The 27,521-nt window shown below is 44.5% G+C and overlaps 3 protein-coding genes across 7 annotated transcripts in view; all 3 read left to right on the forward strand.

Moving 5' to 3' along the window:
- The first annotated feature begins 49 nt into the window (after positions 1-49).
- Positions 50-2,664, forward strand: LOC6531511 (death-associated inhibitor of apoptosis 2). The gene is made up of 3 exons (XM_002092274.3): positions 50-568; positions 1,011-2,043; positions 2,109-2,664. Exons 1-3 carry the CDS (start codon positions 197-199, stop codon positions 2,195-2,197), a joined length of 1,494 nt encoding a protein of 497 aa, XP_002092310.1. The 5' UTR covers positions 50-196; the 3' UTR covers positions 2,198-2,664.
- Positions 2,665-2,981: 317 nt separating this feature from the next.
- Positions 2,982-12,117, forward strand: LOC6531512 (sodium-dependent transporter bedraggled). Of its 2 annotated transcripts, none has more exons than XM_015195881.3 (8): positions 2,982-3,182; positions 7,477-8,356; positions 8,482-9,668; positions 9,732-9,899; positions 9,961-10,240; positions 10,297-11,081; positions 11,149-11,384; positions 11,445-12,117. In XM_015195881.3, the coding sequence occupies exons 2-8, from the start codon at positions 7,546-7,548 to the stop codon at positions 11,971-11,973; spliced, it is 3,996 nt and encodes a 1,331-aa protein (XP_015051367.1). In that variant the 5' UTR covers positions 2,982-3,182; positions 7,477-7,545; the 3' UTR covers positions 11,974-12,117. The 2 variants fall into 2 exon arrangements, with proteins under 2 accessions (XP_015051367.1, XP_039229236.1); XM_039373302.2 differs by having other exon boundaries at positions 9,735-9,899.
- A 773-nt stretch (positions 12,118-12,890) lies between these two features.
- Positions 12,891-27,521, forward strand: part of LOC6531514 (protein slit) — a 53,362-nt gene continuing 38,731 nt past the window's right edge. For 3 of the 4 annotated variants that reach the window (XM_002092277.4, XM_039373299.2, XM_039373300.2), the window contains exon 1: positions 12,891-13,420. The gene's annotated coding sequence lies outside the window, so the exon portion shown is untranslated. The remainder of the gene's footprint in view (positions 13,421-27,521) is intronic. The other variant, XM_039373301.2, reaches the window with a different exon arrangement.

The raw sequence follows: 27,521 nt of genomic DNA on the forward strand, positions 1-27,521 counted from the left end.
GTTTTCATTAGGACGGTATGTCATCGATGAAACATTGACGTTTATCGAAAAACATCGATGCAGGGTTTTACATCGCTACAATAAGTTTATATTTTTACCTTGCCTTGTTTTCATTTTCGTCTGCGCTCGCTGCTGGTTCCCTTGGTGACATTACATCATTGGTGGATCCATTGGGATCCAAAACAGTCGCCCCACGATGACGGAGCAGCACATGGAGCTGGAGAGCGTTCGCCTGGCGACGTTTGGGGAATGGCCCCTGAATGCCCCCGTTTCCGCGGAGGATCTGGTGGCCAATGGTTTCTTTGCCACGGGTAACTGGCTGGAGGCCGAGTGCCACTTCTGCCACGTGCGCATCGACCGCTGGGAGTACGGCGATCAGGTGGCGGAGCGCCATCGCCGTTCCTCGCCCATCTGCTCCATGGTTCTGGCTCCGAATCACTGCGGCAATGTGCCGAGGAGTCAGGAGAACGACAAGGAGGGCAACAGCGTGGTGGACAGCCCGGAGTCTTGCGCTTGTCCCGATCTCTTGTTGGAGGCCAATCGCTTGGAAACCTTCAAGGACTGGCCGGTGAGTACCCTGAGCTGGTGTCGCTTGCTTCTGGTGATTCACCAAAGCGTGCTCTTTGTAATCACTATATGGTTTCACTTTCAAGCTTACTGTAGGTACATACATATGTAAGTTTGTTTTCGTAGTTAAAATGTAGCGTAAATAAGCGCAGGAAAATCCCATTCGAAATAATCTCGGAAACCTTTTGTATACAAACAAGAAAAGTCTTGTGAAATATGTAAGCTGCCAAATTAACACAATTCAACTGAAAGATGTTTGGAAATCAGTTGGAGCAATAAACTAGTTCTTTGAAATTAGTTAAACTCAGCTTAACGTATTTTCCACGAAACGAGTTGAGAAATAGGATTAGTGAGGTACATTGACATTTTTTTTGTTCATGAGTAGTTTAAAATTTTTTGAACTCAATCAACTTTAATTGAAAATGTCACCATCTTTCTTTCAGAATCCCAACATCACGCCGCAGGCTCTGGCGAAGGCTGGTTTCTACTACCTTAACCGCCTAGATCACGTGAAGTGCGTTTGGTGCAACGGAGTGATTGCCAAATGGGAGAAGAACGACAACGCCTTCGACGAGCACAAGCGCTTCTTTCCACAGTGTCCTCGTGTGCAAATGGGACCACTTATAGAGTTTGCCACCGGAAAGAACCTGGATGAGCTGGGCATCCAGCCCACCACCCTGCCACTGCGTCCAAAGTACGCCTGTGTGGACGCCAGATTGCGAACTTTCTCCGATTGGCCCATTACCAATATCCAGCCTGCTTCTGCTTTGGCCCAGGCTGGTTTATATTATCAGAAAATAGGCGACCAGGTGCGCTGCTTCCACTGCAACATTGGATTGCGCTCGTGGCAGAAGGAGGATGAGCCGTGGTTCGAGCACGCCAAGTGGTCGCCAAAGTGCCAGTTCGTACTGCTGGCCAAGGGTCCAGCATATGTGAGCGAAGTGCTCGCATCAACGGCTGCCAACGCTAGTTCCCCGCCAGCCACTGCTCCAGCTCCATCGCTCCAGGCAGACGTACTGATGGACGAAGCGCCAGCCAAGGAGGCCCTAGCCTTGGGCATAGATGGAGGAGTTGTGCGCAATGCCATTCAGCGCAAGCTATTTAGCTCCGGCTGCGCTTTCGCCACGTTGGACGAACTATTGCATGCCATTTTCGACGAAGCAGGCGCAGAAGCTGCACTGGAGGTTCGTGAGCCACCCGAGCCAAGTGCTCCTCTTCTTGAACCATGTCAGGCCACCACTAGCAAGGCGGCATCTGTGCCAGTAGCGGTGGCCGATTCCATCCCAGTCAAACCACAGGCAGCTCCCGTAGCGAATATTTCAAATATCACTGACGAACTACAAAAGATGTCGGTGGCCACACCGAACGGAAATCTCTCACTAGAGGAAGAAAACCGCCAGCTTAAGGATGCACGCCTGTGCAAGGTGTGCTTGGACGAGGAGGTTGGCGTGGTGTTCCTGCCCTGTGGCCATTTAGGTGAGTCGCTGACCTATCATGTACCTTGAGCTGTAGCTAATTTCCTGTTCTTCCGACCTGTTTAGCCACCTGCAACCAATGCGCCCCCAGTGTGGCCAATTGTCCCATGTGTCGCGCAGACATCAAGGGATTCGTGCGGACGTTCCTTTCGTGAAGCGCATATCGACATCATACAGAGTTCACCAGCTAGTTGTTAAGCGAATCGATTGATAGCACCCACACAAACTACTACAGCGAAGTTCAAATTATCCGGTGATTAGCTAATGCAATACCTTTAATCGTCTACTAAGTACTTGGTCAACTGCAGCTATACGTGTTTACATTAGCTACGGTTGTAAGTTGTCGTTACTAACTATCGCCTTGTGTCCGAGCGAATCCCTTTTAGACCAGACATTATACACGCTGAAAAGACCTTATAGAAATGAACAGCTCTATTTCGCACTGAAAAGGGTATCAAAGCTCCGGCACGACCGCAGATCACTTATGTATTTCTTGTTATCGTACTCTTATTAACACATGTATGTATTTTTGTTGATCATGTTTATAAGCCGCTGATAGTATGGTCTACACACAACTATATGCATTCGCAAAATACGAATAAATGTACATGTAAATGTTAAATATTTATTTTCTGACTTGGGAGGGATCTATTGTATTAATTTAATAATGAATATTGTTAGAAGGTAGGTGTTTCCAATTAATATGGAATTTAATTAAATCCTCTACGAAACTTCTTCGAAATATTTTATTTAGTTTACTTAGTTTTAAATCGGAACGGTTTTCAATGGATGTGCCCCTTGAGATTAGGCTAATAGCTTGTAACAGTCTGTTTCCACTGCGCACAGCTATCTCGATATCATCGCCGTGCTCGTTCGATACTATCGATAGTGACATCGATGTTTTGACAGCTCTACGCAAAAGTACCAAAATATTGGTATCCAAGCAATCGTTTTCAGCTCTCCGCGTGAAGTCGTGTGCGCTGCTCGTAAGCGAGCTCCAATGAAGCTCTGGTCGCGAAAAACACACAAGCTCCAACGCCAAGAAGTGCATTAGCTAGTGAAAAAATTTTAGAAGAACCGAACCAAAGCCACGGCGAATTTTATATGTAAAATCGAAAATTACCAAACGCGCGCTCGTGTGTGAGTATATTCTGCGAGTATTTTAAAGGAAGAGTGCCAGTGTGTGTGTGTGTGTGTGTGTGTGGTGCTGCTGCTACTGCTGCATTTTACGGAGTGTGGGCGGGAGCGAGCGGGACAGAGAGTGCAGTATAGTGTAGTGTGGCAAGCAGTGACCATTTACCCCCGCCCCAGCAAAAACCCTTTCAGTCCGCTACCTTTTCATTTTGGAATCTTCTTCGAAAAACACTTTTTCGTACGGTGAGAAACAAAGCGACGCACGCACACACGCTCAGCGAGCGTTGCTTAGATAGAGAGATGGTTGGTGGAAGGGAGGGAGGGGAGAGAGAGCACGACACGTATCTGAAAATCTCAATCTCACAAGTACACACCGTAAATTCGGTGGTCGAGCGTGCTGCGCATACGCGCTTGGCTTTATTCCGTTTTTCACATTTTCTTTTCGGGTCAGTCGCTGAAAACAGCTGTGCGTCCACCTTCCTCTACCCCAACCCCCATACCTTCTGAAGAGAATGACCAATCCACCCATTAAGGTATTCCCCAGCGAACCGCAAAAGCCCAATCAGCGTTTATTTTTTTTTATTCGGAACGGTTATTCATTTAAAACTCTGGATAACCTGTGGCTGTGTTTGGGTTTCCGTGTGTGTGTTGGCAATGTTTTGCAAATACATACAATTTCAACAGCGCAAAAAAACAAAAGCAGGGCGGGCTTTTTTTTTTACCGTTCTCTTTCTTCCGCCTGCCAGAAGAGAATGCAAAAATAAACAAATAACAAATTCCCGCTATCTGGACTGCGAATGTGTTCAGAATTTCTATATCCATATCTGTGGAGTGTATACAACGTTTGTTTAGCAATTGACCCAGTGCTTCCCTTAAATATTGAACTCAATTGGAGGCGCAGTTGCAGTCGGCGGGGACTTTATTGACTACATTACTCATAAGCCAGTCCGAAAGGGGGGATCGAATGCGATAGCCGCACCCCTCACTTGCTGCACTTATCTGCCTACTAAGAAGTGGCATAAAAACGTGCCGATCCCAACGTTTGATGTTTTACAAGAGTAGCTGCCATGGTGGTAGATAGCTGAAGTACAGTGAACTTGCCCTGAGCAAATCCGTGGTTGATCCGAAGCAGTTACTGTCAAAACCTTACAGATTTGCATAACACACTTGTATTTCGCTGCCCCCATTTGTGGAGTTCATTAAACCCATTAAAGCTCATTACGAGTGAATAAGGTTTTAAGTGCCCTTTTTCGTTTTATTCATATGCCTTATACATTTCTGCATTATCAGTCTGAGAAAATTGTTTTTATAAAACTTTAAATCTTAAAGTAGTAGTGTACATTATGTTGTAAGCTGCTTGATTAAGCAGAGCACGGTAGTTCTTAGTACTTCCAGTTACTCCTAGCCGGTTTCCACTGTGCCAGGGCTGCGGCACCTGCCCGCATCGCAGATCGAACCGTTGAGAGCCTCGCATCTCGCGATCAGCATAAGTTGCAACCCTAGTCGCTCACTAACACACACACGCGGACATGCTGCTCACGCACAATGGAGCCAGCTCCCCAGTTTGCCGCTTGTGTGTGTGTGTGTGTGTGTGCATATACATGTATGTGCGTGGCAGCATTAACTAGTTTTATTTGCTTGGTGAATGTCAATTTCATTGTAATTGCACACTCCACGAATAGAAAAGGAAAACAAGTTGGCCAGCGGGCAGCGATGTTTGGCCATTAGTGCACAACACATGGGAGTTGCCATTTTAGCCCCAACATTTGGCGAGGTGACCTTCGACGGAGTTGCCGATCGATTGTGAGTTGCACTTGCTGCGGCGGCAGCTCTAATTGTTTTGTTTACATTTCTGTGCGCGGTGCGAAAATGCGAGAAATGCCAGAAAACGAGAGCGCCAGCGAAATTTAACGGTACGTGGTTGCTTGGTATATACATACATACATCTCTATGTATGTATCTGCATCTGTTTGTGTACATATGTGAATTTGCGATCAATGGCGCTGCTTCGCTAAATAATTTGACCTCTGGGCCACCAATTAATGTGTGGATGCTGCCCATTCTATTACCACCACGCCACACCATCTTCCCATGTCGCATTCGCACATGTACATATGTATGTATGTACATGTGTATATTACCAAAAGCTAAAGAAGTGCAAGACTGGTTGTGCGCGTGCGCGTGTGTGAGTTTCGGAGATTTTATGGCTGCTACGAAGGTCACGGCTAAGCGTATGCAAAATGAAATCAAAGCTAAACCAGACTCTGTGATTCAGTGAGCAGATCGCAGAGCAGCAACTGATAAGGGCAGTTGGCCAAGTCGAAGTTCAGATGCTCTAGTACCTATTGATTTGGCCATATGGTTGCATAATCCATTGAATAGCTGGTATGATGTGCACTTGTCTGTGAAATAACAGTCTTTCTACTTTCATATTTCTAAAAACAGCAATGTTTGCTTAGATGCATAACCGCTGAACAGCAAACAAACTGCACGAACTTATGCAAGTTGAGTTCGCCGGTTGCCATGACTACTGTGTGCCGCTTTTGATTAAACACAACATTGCCACATGCAATAGAAAACCACCACCGTTTGCCTCGTTTCATTTGCAATCCTGACCACAGGACTCACGTTTATTTGGAATTCGCCATATCGAATCATTTAGTGATGCCGCTAACAAGTCGGAAATGTCTCCATTAATACTGAATAAACTCCATCACTCAAGGGTATTCATACGAATAAACAAAAACCAGCGAATATAAAACAATTTTGACGTGAATCGAGGTAACGTGCCAACGATCTCCCCCTTTAAGGCCTAGACTCCAGCACTCCCTTTCCGATTTGATTGTTTATATCGTGCCTTAACAAATTATTAACGGAAGTACATTCACCTGATCAGTTGAATGAACATGAGCTCTGCTCTTTCCTGCTGTTTTATTTTTTTTCGCCTTGCCCACTTGCTCATTTTTTTTTCTTTTTTTTTACTATTAAAAATTTTTTCCATATTTTTTCTCGACCATTTGACAGCAGCTGTTGTAGATTTTTTTTTCATATTTTTTCTTGACGCGATTCACTCACGTGCAAACAATCGTAAAAACGCCAGAGCACGCGCTTGTTTGCATTTGATTGCATTTTTCCATATAATGCAAAGTGATCTTCCCACTGACCTGTCCCAATCAGTGGTTCTGATACGCTTGTGGGGCTTATACAAACTCTTTTCTAGGGCTCTCAATTAAAGGAGGTCATTTACTATCATTGGATTTCCCCAAAAAAAACTGAAAAAACTCATTTGATTTGACGTAATCTGTACTTAAATGGGAGCAGGTCTTATCGCGGGTACACTCAATTAAATGCTATACAGCTTTGAACTCCATGAGAAGGTTGGATTACTCATAAAAACAATGTGAATTTGTCTAACTTGAGCTTCATTTGGGAATCATCGCTTTATTTAGCACAATTTTATGGAATTCTTGTTCGCTAATTATCGTTTTTCGATTCGGTTATTAAGTTGTATACTTTCTAACGAAATAACTCGTTTGAATTAGTACCAGCTAGTTTGCCCGTTTTAGTAGCCACATCAATTGACTGTTGACTTTTGTTAGTTAGTTAACAAATAAGAAAAACACTAAACGGAGAAATCCGTTTAATCGAACGGTTAACCAAATGAACATTAGTCATTCGTAAATTAGTCACCATTAAAGGCAGTGCGACACACTTTTGAAGTGATTCCTTACTTTCACTTTTAAAATGTTCCTTATGCCTTTCATACTGTATGAGAATATTTCCTTTTATTTTTATGTATTATTTTATATATTTTAATGATTTTATTTTTTAATGATATTATGACGTGAACTTTTATGACTGTTTATGCCAGCTCATCAAATTAATTGACATTCTTTATGCATCATAAATTCTTGTTAAAGTTATTCGTATCGAACGTTTTCGGAATTAAAACATCTTAATAGAATTCCTTTAAATGTTATTCTATTAACCTTTTCGCACTTTTCAAACTTTTACCTGAAAAATGTTTTGCAATTAACCGGTTAGAATACTGATTTCACCTTCACAGTTTCCTATTTAGTTCCTAATGCAATTAAATAAATCACTTAGCTTCACAGTTTTTGTGTAAGATACATGTTACTAAAATTCTATCTAAGCAAAGAGAAAATGCTTTAATTGCCACTTAAAACCAACTGACTACTTTTTTTTCTTGCTTTCTCTGACTTCTTGAATCTTATTTGTTCTTTATTTGTTACCATTTTAAATGTGCGGTCCTAATCAACACTTTTTTTATCCTTCGCAGGACCGACTTTAAAGCTTCCCAACACTGCCGGCAGGACAAATCAGCTGCGACATCCGGCAATGCACCAAGATGAGCAGTAAGGAGCAGCAAGCAGCAGGCCGGGACTTTAAGCGCAATTCAAATGCCTACTCCAGCCTGCCGCCTTCAGGAACGGGAGGAGCATCCTCTGGAGCAGCACTGGGATCTGGAACTGGAACTGGCAAAAGAGCCCGCGGCAAACAGCAACCGTTGGAGCAGGAGCAGTATGGACTCTCGAACAGCCTGTCCAGCGAATCGATACGGCAGGCCTGTGCCTACTACGACGACGAGTTGAGCGATGAGGACCTCATCGAGATACAGCAGACGCCCCAATCCTTTCACCAGCAAACAAAGCAACCTCTTCAGCTGCAACCCATCAGCTTCAGATTGGGTGATGATCTGGGGGACGAACGAAGTGCCTTCTGTGGTAGCCAGGAGATGCAACAGGCGCCACTGAGCACGCCAATCAAACAAGCTGCTGAAACGGATGAAGCCTTATGTGTGCTCAGCGAACTGGATGCCATTCTGGATGTACACGATGTGTCGCACCTGAATGGCACCTGCTCAAGCGGATCTGTAAACTCCGGCAGCGACGATGACAAGGTGGAGGATTATCTAATGGATCTGGACAACTACCTGGAGGAGATGGATAATGCCTTAAGCCGCGAAGACTCGCTCATCATCATTGACGGCCACACCAGCCTGAAAAGAGAGCCTAGAACCAGAACTCTGCCTTTAAGTAGGAAAAAGAAGGCAAATAAAAAGAGGAGCGATGATCAGGAGGCGGCCCAAGGTGATTTCCAAAGAGAGCATCAAATAAGGAAGACGTTCAGCTGTTCAATAAGGCCCACAAGCCAAATAGGTTCGTATCTCTTAAGTAAATAGCCAAGCCAAAAACATCCGGTAATCCAATAGAATTTGGCTTGAACTTGCTCTTAGGTCGGCTAAAATTTATGTAACACTATTCTAAACTTGGCTATTTTCTAGCTTCCTCTTCCGGATCATTGGAGACATCCACGGAACCCGTGATGGACGTTTGGAGGCGACAGTCCATGCGTCGCGCCCTGCAGCAGGAAGATACCAAAGCTACAGTTGAGGCGGGAGGAGAGGAAGACGATATACCCACCCTATTGGTGGAGTTGCCCCCAAGACGCGATGCGGAAATGCGTCGCTGTTTTTCCCAAGGCGATTGCCAAGCTTCAACCGCGACTTCGCAAGGCTCTCAGATGCTCACAGAGGCACACATCTTCGACAACATCCTGCAAACGAACGCACGGGCATCGAGCGAAGAGCCGCGACCCCGCCAGTATGGTCGCCGTTTGGAAGGACCTCCGACCCCAGTTCGCTCCTTGATTCTAGCCCAGAGTCGACCGCAGAGCGCTCCGACGCGCGTGCAGTTAAGGGAACCGCAGCTACAGGACACGCCCACGCATCCAATTATGTCCACCTGCTCGGAACTCAGCTCGGCGCGCTCGTCCCGAATGCCCAGTCCAGTTTCCCTGCCTTCGGACAGCAGCAGCAGCGGAAGCAGCTCTGCTGAACAGGATCAGGAACCGGATCCGGTGCAAACCACGACAATGTGCAGTGCCAGTAGCACTACCCCCCTGGAGCCGCTGCACCAACTGCAATTGCTGCTGCGCGAGAAGTGCGGCTTCAACAGTCAGTGGCCCCACGCCGGGAGTCGTACCCTTGCCCTGATTGGATGCACTTTGGGAGTCTTTAATATGTGCCGATTTGCCGTGCTCACCATTAACTTTGGTGGCAACTTTCTGCTGCAGTTTCTTCTGCTCTCAGTAATTTTCGGCATCCCACTTTTGTGGCTGCAAATGTGCTTGGGTGCCAAAATTCGCGCTGGACCCGTTTCCATGTGGAAGATCAGTCCGATTTGCGCAGGAGTGGGCATAGCGCTGGTAATGGAGCAGTGCTTTCTGGCCTTGTATTCCACGGTATCACTGGCCTGGATTTTAGTGTACCTTAGGGATGTGTTCCCGACAGCCGCTCGCAGTGGATATCGCTGGCAGGAGATGGCTTTCCCCTATCGCTATGATGCATCGAATGCCACTGGTAACCTTACGCAGACTGTGGCCGAGTACTTCAACGTGGTGGTGCTGCAGCGGCTGCATCTGGCCAAACATCCCGATGCCAGCGGAATACGATTTCACGTGAATGATCGGGTAAGTTCCACCCTCCCCACTATCCCGCTTCCCGTCTAACTGACTCACTGCCACTTCCTTCAGCAGCTGGCCTTCTATCTGGCCCTCATCTGGGCGGCCGTGTTCCTCATCCTCTGTAAGGGTCTTAAGTCCTTGGGGAAGTTGGCTTACATTATCTACACTCTGCCCCTGGTTGCGCTTGCGGTAGTGACGGCGAAGTTTGTCTATGTCGTGGATCCCAGCAGGATACAGGTGCGTTTGACACCAGACATCAAAAAATCTTTAAATAATCGATATGTTTGAATTTTTGTAGAATATCTTTGCTGCCAGCGATTTTGATGACTTTCTGGTGAATTCAAACAGCTGGACGGCGGCCACGCAGGAAACGTTTCTTACTTGGGGTCTCCTAGGTGCATCCGTAATCGCTATTACGAGCAGAAGCCACACCAATGCCAACAAGGCCGCTTTGAGGAGGGATGCGATTCTGCTGGTATTGTTTACCCTCATCGGATTGGGCTTAATGGCACTGCTAGCTCTGTGTTGTGCACAGATTCTTTGGCAGCATGGCTATGTTTATGTGCCAGGATCGTTTGGTAAGTTTTAACCATATTTTCCTTTAGTTTTAAACTAATTTCATTATTTTATACAGAAAATCCTGATTGCTACGCGTCTATTTACTCGCTGCAATCAAACACCAATCCATATCTGCTTTCCTACCCGCGCTCGCTGATTCCTCACTACTCCTCATTCATTGGAGAGACTTACAGAAGAAACCGCACCATGATTCACGTGGAGAGCGGGTTCCAGGCACTGCGCTTCATCTCGGAAATCTTTCCGGCCGTGCTCTCGCTGGCCAGTGATAGCATATCGTGGGTTTGGGCCGCAGTGGCCTTTGCAACCTTCGCCGGATTCGGCTTAGCGCAGTTGTGTGTGATGTGGAAACCCATCTCAAGTGCCTTAGGTAATTCCACGAGCTCGGTGTTGTTGAGCTGCGTGACTGGTCTGCTTCTAAGCATCCCATTCGCCACCGAGATGGGCATCTCGATCCTGTACTATGTAGATTTTCTACTGGGCGGCTCCTGGTTCATTCCGATCATCTGGACGGCTCAGATTTTTGGCGTCTTTCTAATACGGGGACGTCCCTACAACGGCGATGACTTGGTGAACGATCTGAGACTTTGTGGTTCCATGTCAGCATTTCTGGCTTTGTCCTGGAACGTTTTGCTGCCCATTGGACTGATCACATTGTCAGTCGTGGACTACAAGGCTTCCTTGTCGAATCAATTCTACTATTGGCGTGGAAAGTCATACTTTACTTATTGGTCCAGGAAGATGGGCAGTCTTATCCAAATAGGAGTGCTATTAGTCATTCCCGTGACGGCTATTATTCAAATCTACCGATATCTGGCCCACGGCCCTCCCGATATCTTGGAGGTGAGTCTATAATATTAGTTGGCTTACCCTTACCACTTTAATAATGCTCGTTCCCTTTGTCTTTTAGCGCATTCAGCTGCTGTACCGACCGCCCGAGGAGGGGGAGGAACCTCGCCGTCCATCTGCCCGACAAACGGCGTCCCAAAGTCGACGTAATGCTTTGGGCCAGACCACGGAGGGCGACCAACACGATGCACAGAATGACGCTCCGCCAAAGTACACACCACCTCCGTCCTACACCACGGCCACTGGGGCCCGCCTTGCCAAGCTTCTTCGCCAGAGCATTCGTCGCAGCGTGAGAAGGTATAAAAAAACCATCCCGCAATACAAACAAATAAGTTATTAATGTCCTATTATCCACAGGGTTCTGGGAGACTCAAGTCGAACTCGACCCGTGCTCTCACTCGATGCGGAGTCCGCATCGCCAGCGGCACCGCCTGATTACCTGACCATACTGACCAATCCAGCTGGCAGTAGTTTCAACGCGGATCCTTCGCCAGCTGCCAGCAGCAGTCCCGAGTCCATAGAGATCGACCAGCGTCCCGTTGGCTACGCCCAGCGCTCGCAATCCCTGGGCAGGAAACTGCATCGATCGGGGGCTTCGACATTGGAGAGGCGGCCGTATACGGCGGAGGATGTGGTGACCATACTACGCTCCTCGGTGCGACACCGCCAGTCGCAGGGAGGCGGACATTTGGTCACTGCCAGCACCCTGCCTCGTCCCCCAACCGCCGCCATGTCCACACACCTGGAGGACGCCTCATTCCGATCCATAGAGAATCTTGTGCTGAACGCCGAGCCGCCGGATAGGACGCCTGGCGTGGAGCTGGAGCTCGAACTGGAGGCTGGACAGGCGGAGGAGTGCGCGCGAAATAATACATCTGTGATTTAACTGACTAATATCGTACCGTACATAGCGTAACTCTTATGCGATCCACATATCCGCTTGCTTTCTTAGACTTGATTAGCGCTAGTTATCTAAATACGAATATAACTTTGTAGTTATGCGAATAATAACGAAAACAACTAGTTGGTATTCCCAAGTGTGAGCTCTTCTGATCCCTATAACCGGTATTGCCGGTCGATCAACCCACCCCATTTCAATCCAATACACATATTTTAGGCTTACGGATCGCGCCTGTCTGCGCAGTTGCCCTTAAAATTATCCCAACAATGGGAGACCTACGTGCCCTGCTCTCGAGGGCCATCTATTAAAGGGAAAACGTACTTGGCCCTAAGCCGATTAACAAACGTGACCAGTTGAAAAAAAGTGAAAATAAACGGAAGTCCAGGAGGGCGTAACCAACAAAGGCGCCTAATGAGGCGGGCCGGGAAGTTTCTGCATATTTCGATTAAAATGTCACGCAATTCCTTGTGTTTTCTGTGTGACTTGCATATTGCGTGCGGATTGGCCTGCAAAAAAGTTAATCCGCGGATTTTTCAAATCAGCACGAATTGGCGGCGAATATTTGATACACATGGCAGCGCTGGTTCAAAGAACCAGTTTAAGTGGTTTGAGTCCCGACTATAACTTTTGTGAAGTTCACACAGAAAAATAGATTTGCAATACCGTTATTTTGCCTATTTTAATTATTTGTTATTTATTATTATTATTTATATTCCATATGTAAATAATGAAAAAGTTTTCTGAGCCCAATTAACTATAATATAAGAAGTTTACGTCGAAACAATCAACTTTTAAAATGAGTGGGAAAGTGGTATTTTTTAGGCAATTCCTGCTTGGAGCGTGCCGGGTGAAGCTAACTCAGCGTCTGGTAACACTGCACGGCAGCGAAACAGAAACATAAAAAATTCGAACGGCAACGAAAGCGGGCGGACGCACGCATCACTTTCAACCGCGTCGCGTAGAGCGTCAAAAAAAAAAAAAAAACAAATGAAGTAAAAAACAAAAGTGAAGATATCGAAGACCGAAGAATTAGCAATTGCCAAACTTAAGCAAAAAACATAACTTATGCATTGGCAAATTGGAGTCGCGCGTTCTTTGCCAGTCACATTTGCACGGCCATTTTAAAGCCAAGTTAAGGCCAAAGTTTTCTGCCGCGCCGCCTTCGTAAGTCGCAGGTCGAAAAGTGCTCAAACGAGATTTCCACTTGAAATTCCTGAATTTCGTTTGTCTGCGCGAATCGCATCGTATCGAATCGAATTGAAGCACAAATCGCAGCAGCAGCCGCAAAGCAGAAAAGCGCAAAAGTCGAATTTAAATTCCGTCTGCAAAGTGCCGAAAATTAGTGTCTTTGTTGTGTTAGTGTTTTGTTTCTTTGTCTGTGTGGGTGTTACAATTACGATTGGATTAGCGGTGTTTTCGCCTGATTAAAACGGTAAGTGTCCTTGCGTTTATCCTGTGAGCAAAGTTAGTTTGTCAGTTTGCTGGTGCCAAGTTCGGCACTCACACACTTCATGCAGCGCCACTCACAACTTATTTTGCCGCAATTTGCTCTAGTGTTTTGTATTAGCATTTTTATGTCCCGCCTCGCCAAAGTTGACAAACAAAACGCACACACACACTGGTACACACGCATACGCACCGACACGTAAGCGCACGCACACAAAGGATTTCATTACATTTTGGGTGGGACGTAACGGTAACGTTGAAGTGTAACGTATAACCCTCCCCTCGTTCTATCTCTTTCCCGCCCAAAGCCCCGAATGCTGTGCTACCGAATTTGTTTTCGCCTTCGCTCAGTTCCGTTCTCTCCTGTTTTTATTTATTTTGATGGCGTATTTTGCCATTCCGCTTTGTTCGAATTGCGTAGCTTGTCGCCTGCGCTATCCTTCCACAGTCCAATCTGGCTAAAAGGAACTGTCGTGGGTCTCACTTACGTGACAAATAATACACTTCATAAAGCGCTGTTAAAATTACAATTTTACTTATTTTAACTTGGTATTTGATTTTTAACTGTATGATGACCTCTTCAAAGTTATAAATGCTAGTTTAAAATCTTATTTTCTCATCAAGTAGAACAACAACATATTTAATTTCTCAATTATACTCATAGTAAAATTAAACTTTTATATTCTACTATAGTTATCATCGTACATTAGTTCTAGTTCTACTGTACATTACTCGCTGTCAGCTTTTCTTCCTAGTTTCTGCCAGCATTGAAATGAGTTCGCAATAAATATTGCCCAATGTCAAATAAAAGGGCGATGAGCCAGCCTTTTTCCGCCATGGCCTCTTTCCACATCGGCCTATCTTCTCTATTCGCTCTAATCTCGGGGGACACTAATGCTTTACGACAATTCCTATGCCCTATGCCGCCCAGTACAAACTTAATGCACACATCAATGGCAAATTAGATATACTCCACAGCAAATGTACTAATAACAATCATCGAGTGTGTGTGTGCGGGCTTCCCATTCATCCCATACCACACCATACCATACTATACCATACCATCCCATAAGAAACCATCCCATTCCATCCCACATACGTCCTCTCAAGACGATTGTTTTGTTGATTTGGCTGTTACTTCCAATACATTGGCATTTAAGGGGCAGAATTGGGATCCACTTATGCCTGCCTTATGTCTCATTTGTCGTCGGGCAAATGGAAATCGTTTTGTTTTTGCCTTGTCAAGTGACAAATTTTCATTGTCTCCCGCCACTAATCGCTTACTTAAAACAAAAAAAAAGGAAAAAAAAAATAAAGAAGAAACCACGCCGAAGACTCCAAACAAGAAATAAGACATAAGACAAGTGTAAATAAACACTTGAGGAGGGAGCGTGGGATCGGGAGTCACGACTAACCGATATCCTTGGGAAAGTGTGGGCTGGGGCGGGGGCACATACTAAATGACTTTATCATAAAAGGTACGCATGCCAGAAGTTAAGTCGAGGCCACTTTCCGTTGTAACTTTCAATGGCCTTTGTTATTTGCGCCAATAAAAGCATTTTAATCGATACTCTTGACTTCTGTCAAACCATTCGGATTTGTTTTTGGTTACTAATGGACGTAATGTACGGAGTTTTTTGGACGGCATAAATTAAGAACTTATTTCCTTTGTGTATTTTACGTAAATACACAGCTGGAGAAGTGACGCAAATTCATTCTTAAATATAGGAAGGATTTTTATTTATATATATATATTTATATATATTTATAGGATTTTTATTGTATTCTTTTTAAGGAAACCTATAACTAGTACCTCCTTTATTTATTTCACCGTGTATCGAATTTAAAAAAAGGATAATAGGAATGACTTATATTTCATTTATAATTCTTCTTTTAATAAGCTGGAGAAGCAAAGATTATACTACTGTACATACCTCTCGATACCCTGTAAATTCCAGTGTGTGTACTTAGAGTACGCACACGTACTTGCCTCTTTTGGTGGCATTGCCCGCGGCACCTTCACTTGGCGCAGCTTGCCTTAATTTCCAGCGGACAAACCACTTTGTTATCGCCACGCCGAGGGCCCTTTAATCTCTGGTAGTCCCTGGTTGGCTGGTCAGACCCACCTCCTTCTCCGTCTGTCCATTGATTTACGTCTCTATTTTCCAAATGTAGTGCAATCGATTTAGATTGATTTTGTTTAAACAAACTGCATAGGGCAGCAAAAGCAGCAGCAGCAAAAGCAGCAGCAGCATAAAAGGCACCACAAAGTGTAATAAATAATTGGAAACGGAATCGTTGGGCTGATTTTAATGCCAGCGTTAATTGCGAGAGCCACCCAATTTCATTTCCATTTCCATGCCCAATCGAAATCCAAATGCCATTCCCCACCAAATTCCCCACTCCCCCAAACCTTCAACACTTTTATACCGATGTAGTGATGCCCTAGGCCAATTCCAATTCCTATTCCATCGATGCTTTGGTAATTAGTTGTGAATTGGATTGGGGATCACATAAAAGTGTTGATTACACACTCCGATGGCTGCGCCCCCTGCCACGCCCCCTTCCCGGCTAGGTGCCTTTTGTTTTGTTTTTGTTTATCTCGTCTTCGACGTGTCTTTTTGGGTTTTTCGGAGGAATTAGGGTTAGCCGTGCGTAGTGAAAGTCGATGTGAGTGCAGCAGGTGTTGGGTGTGTTGAGTCCAGCCAATAAACTTGGTCAGCAGGAAGCGCTCCAATTAATCGCATTTATCGCAGGGAATTTCAACTACGCAGCCAATTAATTGGAGCAGTTTGAGATGCCAGATACAGATACAGATACAGAAATTCCCACAGTAAAGTCACTCTAATTGAAATTGCACTTGGCCTGACATTCAAATTATACAAATGCCTCAGCTGATTTGATTAGCAGCACTGAATCCTAGGCTGCGTAGGGAGCCCCAAACATAAACCATTTTGTCAATTACAAAAATGCTAAGCATTTTCTTTGCATGTCATGGTCGTGGTGGGGGTGGGGTAAGGTGGGGTATTGTGGCTTAAGCGGGAAACATCTTCGCATCGCATTGCAGCAGCAAAAACATCAAAGTCATTTCATGTCTTCATAAATTTGCCCACCAAAAGGGCAAACAAAAAATGTAAAAAAAAAGAAAAGGGACAGCGAAGGGGAAGGGGAAAACCTCGGCTATCTTTTACTGCTGTCTGTCCCTTTCTCGCTATTTCCCTCACTTTTGGCTAAGTGAAATGACCTGCCATTTTGTAAAAGGCTAAAAAATAAGCAAGAAAAACACGACAAGCCGAAAACAAAAAGCTCAAGTCACAACTAATAAGATTGAGTTCAAAGAGGGGACTGTGCGGAAGAGAAAGAGCGATCAGCGAGGGAAGGTTAATGTCTTATCGACATGCTGCAATCTATGTATTTAATTGACTCGACTGCAATTATAGGGTACACTCTTTATATATATATGTATGCATGTACGTATATATATATAAATGTGTATATATATTGAAGTGTCTTCTTCCTGCAGATAAAACGTCGTAAAATGAAAGAGAAATACTTGCCTATAATGATTTCGCATAAATCGTGACTACTCGCCAAAATGAAAGGCGAGAATTTATACTAACAGTGTACGAGGTTGTATTTGTTGGGGCTACAACAAGTTACAATGTAGGCAACGCTCCATTCGCAATTCAGCGTGGAGTGTCGGTCGATGTCAGAGGCTAGTTCCCCCAGTACCCCCTAGTACCCCCCAATTCGCCTCCTCTGACTCCACTTCGCATGCCAATCGTTCGACGTTTCCCGAGAGTCTGATGCTGAAGCTGTAGCTGTAGCTGGATTTTTAGCCGGAGTCTGATGCCTTTGGTCAGCCAAAGTCAGGCAACAAAAATCCGAGCCAAAAAATAAAATAAGCGAAAGACAACGGATCAAGCTGGGTTTGTCAAGCCGAAGACTACATACACTATAACTGACGAAATTAATTGTAATATACAGAGCTCGATAAGGTTTTGCAATTACTTGGAAAAGTCTTGAAAAGTATGCAACAAAAAATAGATAGAGTGATTTTAATGTTTCGAAACTGTACACTTTTAAACACCCTTAAAAGTGTAATTCCCTCTGGCAGGGTATATAAATAAAAGAAAAGGCAACGAAACCTGTAAGCGGCCACAATTCGCGGCCAGCTCCTAGAGATGCGCACGTGACTTGGTCATCCCAAAGATTCCCTTTCTCTTCTCAGTTTGGTTGCCCCCACCCCCCGATCACGTTTGCCAACAAATTGAAATTTATTTGTGTTGTGCCACAGCGTTTAATGCTTATTTATAACGCCAATTAATCGCCCGACATAGATAAAGCGAAGGGTATGGCTGAAAAATCAGGGCAAGAGGAGAGATATATATTTGTTTCGAGGAATTCAATGGTGTGCGCGAGGAAATTAAAAGCAAATATAAAATATGACAAACTATTTGCATATTTAATTTGTTTTACAAAAGCCCCCGCGCTCAGTGCATGAAAACATGACAAGTTTATTGGGGCCCATAAACTGGGCTAAGTTATGATTTATGAGGGTGGATTAGGTCATATATATATATACAGAGGTGGGAGTGTCATTTCCCACGCTCACGCCACCATCTCTAGGAATCAAAAGCTGCAAAAACATTTAGCCACGTTGGGTTAGGGACACTCAGACCAGCAGACAGACAGACAGACAGACGGACAGATGGATCCACAGACGAGGGACAATGTCTCTGGCCATTGCCAAATCGTTAGCACTTGGCACTCTTGGCATCGCATCCGCCAGATACTCGCTGCCTCATCATCACCAACGTCATCGTCATCATCGAAATCCCCGGCTCTCGAGACACGGTTCGTTTCGGGGCTTAGACTTTCAAGTGTGTAATGAAATAAAAATATGTATTTAAACTTTATTTGATTGTCGTTGATTTCGGACGACAGCTCCCCGTCTCCGTTCCCATTCCCGTTCCTAATGAAAGAATGTAATAAACCAATTTGGTTTCTCTTTTCCCCACCATTTGCATTCTTCCGGCCATCCAGGGGAGGCAGTCTTCTATAAATTTTTGGAAGCTAACCAGACGCGACATTCCCCCGGAGTCCGACTGTCCCGCAACTGTCCACTACCCATCATTAGGCCTGACAAAAGTTGTTCTTCCAACTCATTTGTACAATGGGAAATCTTCCCATAATTAACGGCAGTGCTTGGACAACTGAATCCGTAGTTTGGGGGAGTCGGACTTGGAATTTCTATGCCTCGCTGCACACAAATGGAGGGAAGATGGAAGATGGCCGGATCCAAGGGAGGGGTTCACGGGCAACTCAGACGCGGGACACTCAGACGACGGGCATTGCAATTGGATTGCCTGGAGTATATTCCTATTGTTATAGTTTGTCATTCCGATTGCCGTTGTGTGTAGGTGACCATCCGTTTCTCGGTCCCTCGCCTCGGGGCGGAATTATTAAAAGTGAGCCAGACAAAACACCGAGAGCCGTTGTCGGGGTGCGGGAGATGCTCTATAGGGAAACAGAGCGGGACAGATGCAATGGCCAGTTTGAGAGCCGACTCCCGTTTGATATATTGCAGGCATCCGGTAGACAACGTTGACGTGGACGTGATGCTGCAATAAAATCTGCGCCGACTCCTCATTATACATAAATACCCTGCCCCACAGCAGGGTATGTCCACCAGTTTTGATTTGAAGGAATATTGCTATATTATGTATAAGTATGTTACGGATGTTTGTTTACATGTTTCAAGTTTAGTTTTAACGTCGTTGCAAGTTCTTGTCATATTTAAATAACATTGTAACACGCCCCACAAATATCTTAATTATGTAAATGTTTATGGCTGAAAGTTGTACAAATTCAACCATTTTATCTCTTAAATGTATAAAAAATGGAAATGGAGTTGAATGTCAAACAAAAGAAAGTTAAAGACATGGGCTACAATATGATATTTAGCCATTTGATAGTTGTATGAATCCTTTTTTGTATTTTCCTATCCATAGGGTATTCCCACTTCGGTACGAAAGCTTTCGGAACATTACTCTCTTTCCAGCCGCCTGTCATTGTTGTGGTTGTCACATTGTCGCCATCGTTGTCTCCATCTCGTCGTTTGAAGCCTACACACAAACTCACAAACAAACCAATAAAAGGCGCTGTCTGTTGTAGTTTTTGGTACGTACCCCTCGGCCTTTTGGCCCCGGAACAGCTTCTTTTTCTCTAATTTTCGTTGCAACCAAATATTTGAGCCGCAAACAGTTAAAGACACCCAACAACATGCTATAGTAGACGTAGACATCGGCCCACGTTGAAAGCCAGGAAAGTTGGGCATTTCTCAGGCTCGCTCACCTTCCGCCTCATTTTTCCGAAATGTGTCGCATCGTTTTAATTAAATATTTTCAATTTTATGGGCTTGTTTGCATTTGCATTTTAATTTTCGTCTCGGTTTTTGGTTTAGTTTTCCAGTCGTCTACCAAAAAAAAATGTTTCTATTTATTTGTTGTTGATTTGATTTCGGTTTATTTTTTGTCCGAATTGGTCAGCAGAAGCAGCGACCAAAAAAACAACAATGGAAAACCGTGAGACGGTGACACCTGGTGGTCTACTCCCAATCTTGGGACTAAGACTGGTCTGATCTGCATTTACATTCCCATTCCCAATCCCATTCCAAACCCGAGTCCCATTCCCATTACCATTCGGGCAGCACATTTTCCATTTTTCATGTTCATCTTCTGTGTCGGTTCATTAGTTAGGATTACTGGACAATTATGTCGCATTTTCGTGCCGCTAATAGTTGTTTATTTATACAATTATAAAATTGAAAGCTCACATAAATTTGTCTGATTTTCTTGTGGGGGTATTAACATCATCAGAATTCCCATTGTTGGAAAGTCTTTCTTGGCAACGAGTGAAAGTTCTCAAAATTGTAAATTCTTTCAACATCAAGGGCAGTCTTCCTTTTGAGTCCAAATATTGGAGGGGGGTATCGACTTGGAGTTCGGGGATGCCCGCTAATGGCCCTCAATCGGGTCTTATGGCGGTGGCTTAAATCGAATTATGTCTTTCATTTGCTTTGTATGCCTCTGTGCCGCATTTGAATTGATTTCAATTTGGCTTCATTTAAAAGTGATTTTAAATTGTGAGTCGCATTCAGCATCCATTTGCGAGGTAAATTAGATGGAAATGTGAATTAAATTACTCGACATATTGCATTTAGTCGGCTTTAATTGCACAATTTCCCATTTTATCATCAAAGATAATAATAATATTTACCATTCCCCATTCAATTGCTCCCTGATAAGTTATCAATTTCCATGAAAACTTCCAGCACAGGATTAAATGTAGCATTTTTCCGATAAAACTGTTGGCAAAACTAATGCACGATCCTTTCGATAGGCAATTTGTTTGCAAAGCTCCTAGAATTCCCACAAATCTGACTCCATATATGCAACCCAGTGGAGTATCCCCAACCGTATCTATTCGTTTACTTTGGCTATCAGAAATTAAGTTTCCCAAGCTCTCAATTAGATCCCTCCACCCTTTTGTGTGTGCTCAGAACTTTAATAATGTCAGACCCCTGCTCCCTTCATCGAACAAAAAACAAACACCGGAAACGTGGGCAATATTAATCGGTTCCCTCCCTACGTTTTATAGTATATGTGCGTTACAGGCCATATATGTATTATGAACTTTATCGAAACCCCAAATCAATTTATTTATGTGCGTCGTGCGCTTTAGTGGAGCAATCAGAATGGGGAAAAGCTCGGGCTTATCTTCAACACGGTCTTTAGCGTCTGATAAGCTACACCCCCCTTCCCCCCTCCCCCACACCTTGGCCCTTGAGATGCATTCAGTCGAAACCCGCTCGCAAAACTGAAACCCAGCCGAGCGTTCACTACTCAACAGTTGAACTCTACCCCTCCATCAGTTTCTCAGGCTTTCTCCGTTTTGCTTGCTGTTGGTGGTGTTGGTGGTGGTGGTTCTCCGCGATCCCGGTGCAATAAAAGTACAAAAAGCAAATAGGTTCGACCCATGGGTAAATATACACATCGCATCTATACGGTTACTTTTATGGGGTACCATAGTACTATGGCATACTCTGTGTGTACAGACGGACGCAATGAATGAAAAGTGTTTCCGCTTCGCCTTGCAATAATAGTTGGGAAATTGGTAAAATTGTGCCTGTCCTCCGGGGATCCGTTAAATGTGTCTCATTAGACGGCTGTCGGAATGTGGGCGTGGCCGTGTTGTAAAGGGCTTCTCCGCATCGACCTCACAGCCCGCACGCACGCAGATCACTTTTCAGAATTTTCAGCATTTTCATTGAGTGCGTGCCATGAATTGTCGTTTAAATTAAATTAAAGCCAGTTGACTAGGCGCAGGAATACAATGTATGAAAGGCAAAGGGGACAGGCCACGGAAATTGCAACTGCAACCCACCACCACTGGGTGGAAAACGAGGCTGTGGATGAGGATGTGGATGAGCTTGAGGATGATGATGAGGATGTGGATGCGGATGAGCTACCCCATCCTTAGGTTCACGGATAAAAACAATCTGTTTGCTGCCTGTCACAAGGCAAACACGGCGTGTATGTTATACGAAAGGGGGAAATCGGAGGAGGCCTGCGAAGGAAACTCATAAAAATCCACAACGATTTGTTGTCGTTACGGGCAGGAGACTGATGACGAAAGACGACCGACGATTCACCGTTATGTGGTGAACCTGATGGCACAGTGGGCCAAGTCCCGAGGGATGAATCGCATAATCGCAGATCGAATTGCCAAGGCCCAAAGGGTTGCGGGAATTATTATTTCTTTAATTAATTATTTGTATACATTGCCGCCGGGATACCAGTATATTTGCACATGCAATCAGTATCCCATTTCAGGCAGTTGGTATACTCGTATTATAAGCATAATTGCAATGCACGTGATCTCTAGCCAAATTACTAAGGGGATTAGTAACTAAGTTGGTTTCCTTTTTCACAGCAGTTTCTTAGTTGTAAACTATTGAGAAGATGTAGATCAGATGGCATATAAATGTTAAATTTATAAACCATAAAGATCTATCTTTAATAGAATAACTAACAAGTTAATTTTAATAACCCAATCAGCCCGTTGTCGAGAAAAGAGTTATGGGATCAGTTTAACATCCTTGAACTCGAGAACCACAAACCAAATCCCCTGGGTTCCACTGTACCACCGTGGCTGATGTGTTTTTTGTGGGTTTTAATTTTTTTTCTTCGCCCTCCGCCTTTTCTTCCGGGCAAGGTTATTGCAATCGCAACACCTCAGCCGCCGGCGTGGTACGTCCTCCGACCCAGAAGTGGTGTGCAACAGCCCAACCCATGCGGACCAGCCCATCTCATCCAATCTATATCCCGAACTCCCTTCCCTGGGCATTTTTAATGCTTTTAATTTTTGCTGCGCCAACGGACAGGGAAGCACGGAACGAGCACTAAAAGTAAGCCCAAAAAACAAGAAGCCGTGGAATATATGCTGGATATAACGCTTTTCGCTTTTCGGGGGTAAGATGTTCAGTTCTGTTCGGTTAGGGGTTGCAAATGTCCTGGAGAGTGTCGAAGTATGTGTGCTCGTCTGTGTGTGTGTTAGTATTAGTGAGGGTGTGCATCCTTTGACTGCGTGTGTGAGTGGGTGAGGGCAACCGAAAATGTGCAAAAAATGGGCGTTGCTCGACGCGATATATCTAATGGCTTTGTTTCCGAGAGTTGTCGCCCCAACTCCGCGCACATCTTGTTGCTGCTGTTTAATGCATGTTGGCAAATGTTGAAATGATGTACTTGCCACCACTCTGCACCACCCTCACCCAGCACCTTCACCAACCCCCCTTACCCCCCTGCGGTGCGGCGGCATATGCCAGACTGCTAAATATGCAGCTGTTAATGGCTCAAAAATTAAAACATTAAGGCAGAGCACTCCTCATCGTCGTCGTCACAGTCAACTCGACTTTGATTGGAAATGTGTTCGGGCTTTCATCTAACCACCCGAACCACCCAACCACCCGCCTACCGCCCTACTCATTTTCCTGGGAAAGCGCTGAGTAATGGGAAAAGTGCACCTTGCATGGGAAAGATTTGGACGAGTAGATAGAGCTGGCAGTGGAATAAAGGCAACCCGTTGGCTGACTAAATAATTACACACGTGCTACGAGTGCCGAAACGTAGGTCCAAAATTATTTCAAAAGTGCATGTAAGCAATTATTTGACATTATAGTGAAGATATGATTTGTGAATACAGTTGATATGTAGTTCTCACGCTCTGATAATAGCGAAAGAGCAGATGACAGATCTGCATGATTAGTTTGCTTGCCTTCCCGTCTTTTGATTTGTTTTTCCATCTTTGTGAAGGGTCTGGAATCTTCGTGGTGGCCTACTTTGATTTTCCTTATTGAGTTCTTCGGTTCACCTTTGTTTTGGTTATTCTTTTGAAAAGGGTTTTTGTGGGTCACTTGCCCCCCAGTGCAAAGGGTTACGTTTGTGAATGGCAGGGAAAATGGAAAAATGGTAAAATATGTTAATTGAAGTAGACCCAAGTTCATAGCGAATGGCGTTAGAATCCATTTACTTTGTGTGGTGAAAGTTCAATTACCTTTATCCGATCAGAAGTTTGACAGCCAGCCGAGCACTAAATATAGTTTAGCATGGGGCACATTTTGTTGCCTCATTTCTGAGATATGAGATAAAAAAAATCAATTGAAAGGAGTTTGGGGTGGAAATATTAATTAAATGTGGTTTGAGTATAAATTCTATGGGCAGCAAACTCAAAAATTAATTTCCGTTCATATCCAACCGATGTTTCTGACTGATTTCCTCTCAATGGCCAGACATCCGAGGGAAATTTCCTTGGGAAAATCTTATTCTATTGTAGCATTTTCTCAGCTTTTTCCCAATTTCTGAGACGCGCTTTGTCTGCTTTATGTTTCCCCTTCGTTTACTCTGGGCAAGCAAATTCATCCTTTTCATTTTCGGGTAACTTTTCTTGGACTTGACTCAATTCCCCAATTTTGTACCATACACAAAGACACACACACACACAATTCCCTTGGCGAACATTTCCGAGAAGCAACAATGCACCACCCACCACCACCATCAGCACTATTTCCCCCCTTTTCCCCGCATTTTCCGGGGGCAGACAATAACAACGTTAAACAACATTGAGGCATAGACAAAGGCAGGCTACTTACAAGCCGCCAGCCGCCGCAAGATGGCCAGAACTCTCCCTGCCTCTCCCCCTGGATGCCCACCTCCACCTCATTCTCCAACCCCCCTCCCGAACTCTAAACCCCCCTCTCAAACTCCACACCACTCCTCACCTGGCACATCTTATCTTATCGCGCAGGTGCAGGTGCACGCCACACGGCTCAAAAAGCGACAAGGCAGCGACAGTCGAGCCGAAAGAAAAAGAGCAATCGCTCTGTCCCCAGCACCTTAACGACCCCCCTGCCCCACCCCCCTGAACACGCTGCCCATGCGCACAGTGCACGACATGAATGGCAATTCTTTGGGCAGCAGATATTTATGAGGCGGCCTCTAAGAACAAACTCAAAGATGCCTCAAAGCGACAGATACATACTCGTAAATGAAAACCACATAATTAGTCATTAGTGGTTTGTTGCCTCACGATGTCTATATACATTTGAACTTGGCTAAGAAATGCCATACTGTAGCAGCGAATTTAATATACAATTATCAAATACTCATAGTTTTTGATAAAGTTTTATTTAAAATTAAGATAGGGCCCTTTCATCACATACAACTTTTCAAAGTGAACAAGATTAATTGCTAGTTTTTTGGTCGCTCCGTTTTAAAGTTCATGTTGAAACCTCTATGGATTTGTATATTCAATCCAATCAAGCAATCCAATTCCATCCAATCCCCTGTGCAGAAACAGAATCTGAGTTTGGGTCATTGATGGGGAATGCAAATCACTTGAAGTGAAAACGAAAATGCCTGGTAGGCGAAGGGAGGGGCAATAGTGGGGAGGTGGGGTGTGCACTATATATGGATGTGGGCGTATATATTAGCGTGGCCGAAGGAGAACATCAAAGGCCGAGACAGTCTAATGAGGAAAATGCATTATTTGACCCCTGGCCTCACCGAATTAGCCTTCTCTGGTCGCGGCTTCTGTCTGGACCTATGTTTCTTGGCAAATGGAGGGAAATTGCTTTCAACGGTGGGAGATTGGGAGATTGGAAGACTGGGAACCAGAACAGATGAACCAGGATGAGGCGAATTTATCAAACATATTTCAACATGCGCCAGAAAATGTGTTTCTGATGATGCTGATGGGCGGAAAGGAAAAAGCCAGCAGCGGCAGCTAATTAAAATGGCTTATAATTTTCATGATTTACACTTGCTGGCTGGTTTTCACCGCCCCCTTTTCTGAATCTTATGTTTGTGTTTTGGGTTAAAAGCTCATAAAATTAAAGGCCCTAAAAACATGGCGTGGGCCAAAAAGGGAGAATCTTTAGAGATGTGAGCGAAGAAAATGTTATATTTCAGTACAATGGAAATAAGATGTGGGAATGAAATGCTGATGAAATGGCAAGAGAATTTCCACAAGAATGTTCTCATTTACTTAAAGCTCACCACTTCTTTGGTTGCAAGTGAAGGAATTAAGTCGCAAATAAAGTTATCAATTTTCATGTTTTAGGGCTTGGTTTTAGCTAGTATACATTTTCATGAATTTACATAAATTAATTATAAATTCTGTCAAATAATTTATAATCGCCTGACTACGTCTGGCATAATTTCGTGTCACGATTTCCATCGCTAGGAAAAAACGAATGAAACTTGCTTAAGCTTTTTGATTGTGCAAAGGCAACAACAACTTAACTAAAGTCGAAAAAAAAAAATAATTCCTAGGCGCACATTTGGTTTTTATGCTATCCGGTGCACAAAATATAATTCAATCAACGCCAAGTGCCACGCCCCCATTGCCGCCACACCATCGCCAGTGAGGGAATTCATTTTCTATTTTTTAGTTATTTTTGACTCTTGCATGCCGCACGTCACACGATGGAAGGCGGAAGGGGGTGGCGGAACAGGGGGGGTAAGGCAGAAGAGAAATGTTCCTCAAGATAGTATATATCGTCGTATATATGAAAAATATGGCATATGAGCTGCTGGTACCCGACCCCCAAGACCAGATGATGGTCTTCCGACGACTTCACCTCGTGCCGCTGCTGCCCCTTTCTTTTTTTTCTGATGGGTGGGGTGGGGAACTGAAACGGGGTGAGGAGGTGCTGGTGGTGCCCCTTGTGGAGGATTCAGGGGCATGAGGTGATGGTGACGGTGATGGTGGTGCTAGTGGTGCTAGTGGTGCTGCTTTCGGTTCTGGGGTTCCGGAGTTCTGGGGCTGTCAGCTCACGGCGCGCGCAGCAGCATAAATCAACTTATTTCATTGGAATTTATGTTTTGTTGTTGCGCCTGTCGTTGATGCAGTTGCAGTTTCTGTTGCAGTTGTTCTTGTTGTTGTTGTTGCCCTGCGTCGGCTGCGGCATTGGCATAGCACCGTGCAACAAACGCTCTGACGACTGACGCCACCATCATCATCCTCCAGCGATCCGGCAATCCAGCAAATCCACGAGGGGATTACACTTGCTTCCTTCTCGAATACCCTTCTCCAAGGCTGATTTGTGGCTGCTGCAGGGAGGATATCAATTTGTTAGATAACAACATATTGCATTCTAAGTTCAGGTCTCTTTAATAAGAATGCTTTAACAAGAAACTAATCATTATAAGAGGAAAGTATCTTGTTTATGAACATGTAATCTTTTTTGAATTTTAAAACCATAAAGTAGTCACAAGGAGCTAAACCAATTTAATTATTCCTGGCCAAGAGTATTAAGACTTCGATTAGATGTCAAGGGTATTTTCCATGAGCATTTCATGCTTGTTGGCTGGTTGTGTGTGCAATTGCTTCATTTGCGGCAATGTCTTCGAGGGAAATGGAGGTCTCGGTGGCAAAGTGAAGCGAGAGGAGTCGGAGTTGGAGGTGGAGTTGGAGTTGGAGTGGTAGCAGATTCAGAAAAGTAGGAGGTGAACGAGGAGGCGCAG

Source organism: Drosophila yakuba, chromosome 2R (assembly GCF_016746365.2).
Source record: "Drosophila yakuba strain Tai18E2 chromosome 2R, Prin_Dyak_Tai18E2_2.1, whole genome shotgun sequence".
Classification (NCBI taxonomy): Eukaryota; Metazoa; Arthropoda; class Insecta; order Diptera; family Drosophilidae; genus Drosophila; species Drosophila yakuba.

Bases quoted from the DNA above. Each gene is read 5' to 3' on its own strand.
- LOC6531511 (XM_002092274.3), top strand. From the start codon at position 197: ATGACGGAGCAGCACATGGAGCTGGAGAGCGTTCGCCTGGCGACGTTT. The intron at 569-1,010 runs GTGAGTACCCTG...TCTTTCTTTCAG, and splicing joins AAACCTTCAAGGACTGGCCG to AATCCCAACATCACGCCGCA. The intron at 2,044-2,108 runs GTGAGTCGCTGA...CGACCTGTTTAG, and splicing joins CCTGCCCTGTGGCCATTTAG to CCACCTGCAACCAATGCGCC.
- LOC6531512 (XM_015195881.3), top strand. From the start codon at position 7,546: ATGAGCAGTAAGGAGCAGCAAGCAGCAGGCCGGGACTTTAAGCGCAAT. The intron at 9,669-9,731 runs GTAAGTTCCACC...CACTTCCTTCAG, and splicing joins GATTTCACGTGAATGATCGG to CAGCTGGCCTTCTATCTGGC. The intron at 9,900-9,960 runs GTGCGTTTGACA...GAATTTTTGTAG, and splicing joins TGGATCCCAGCAGGATACAG to AATATCTTTGCTGCCAGCGA.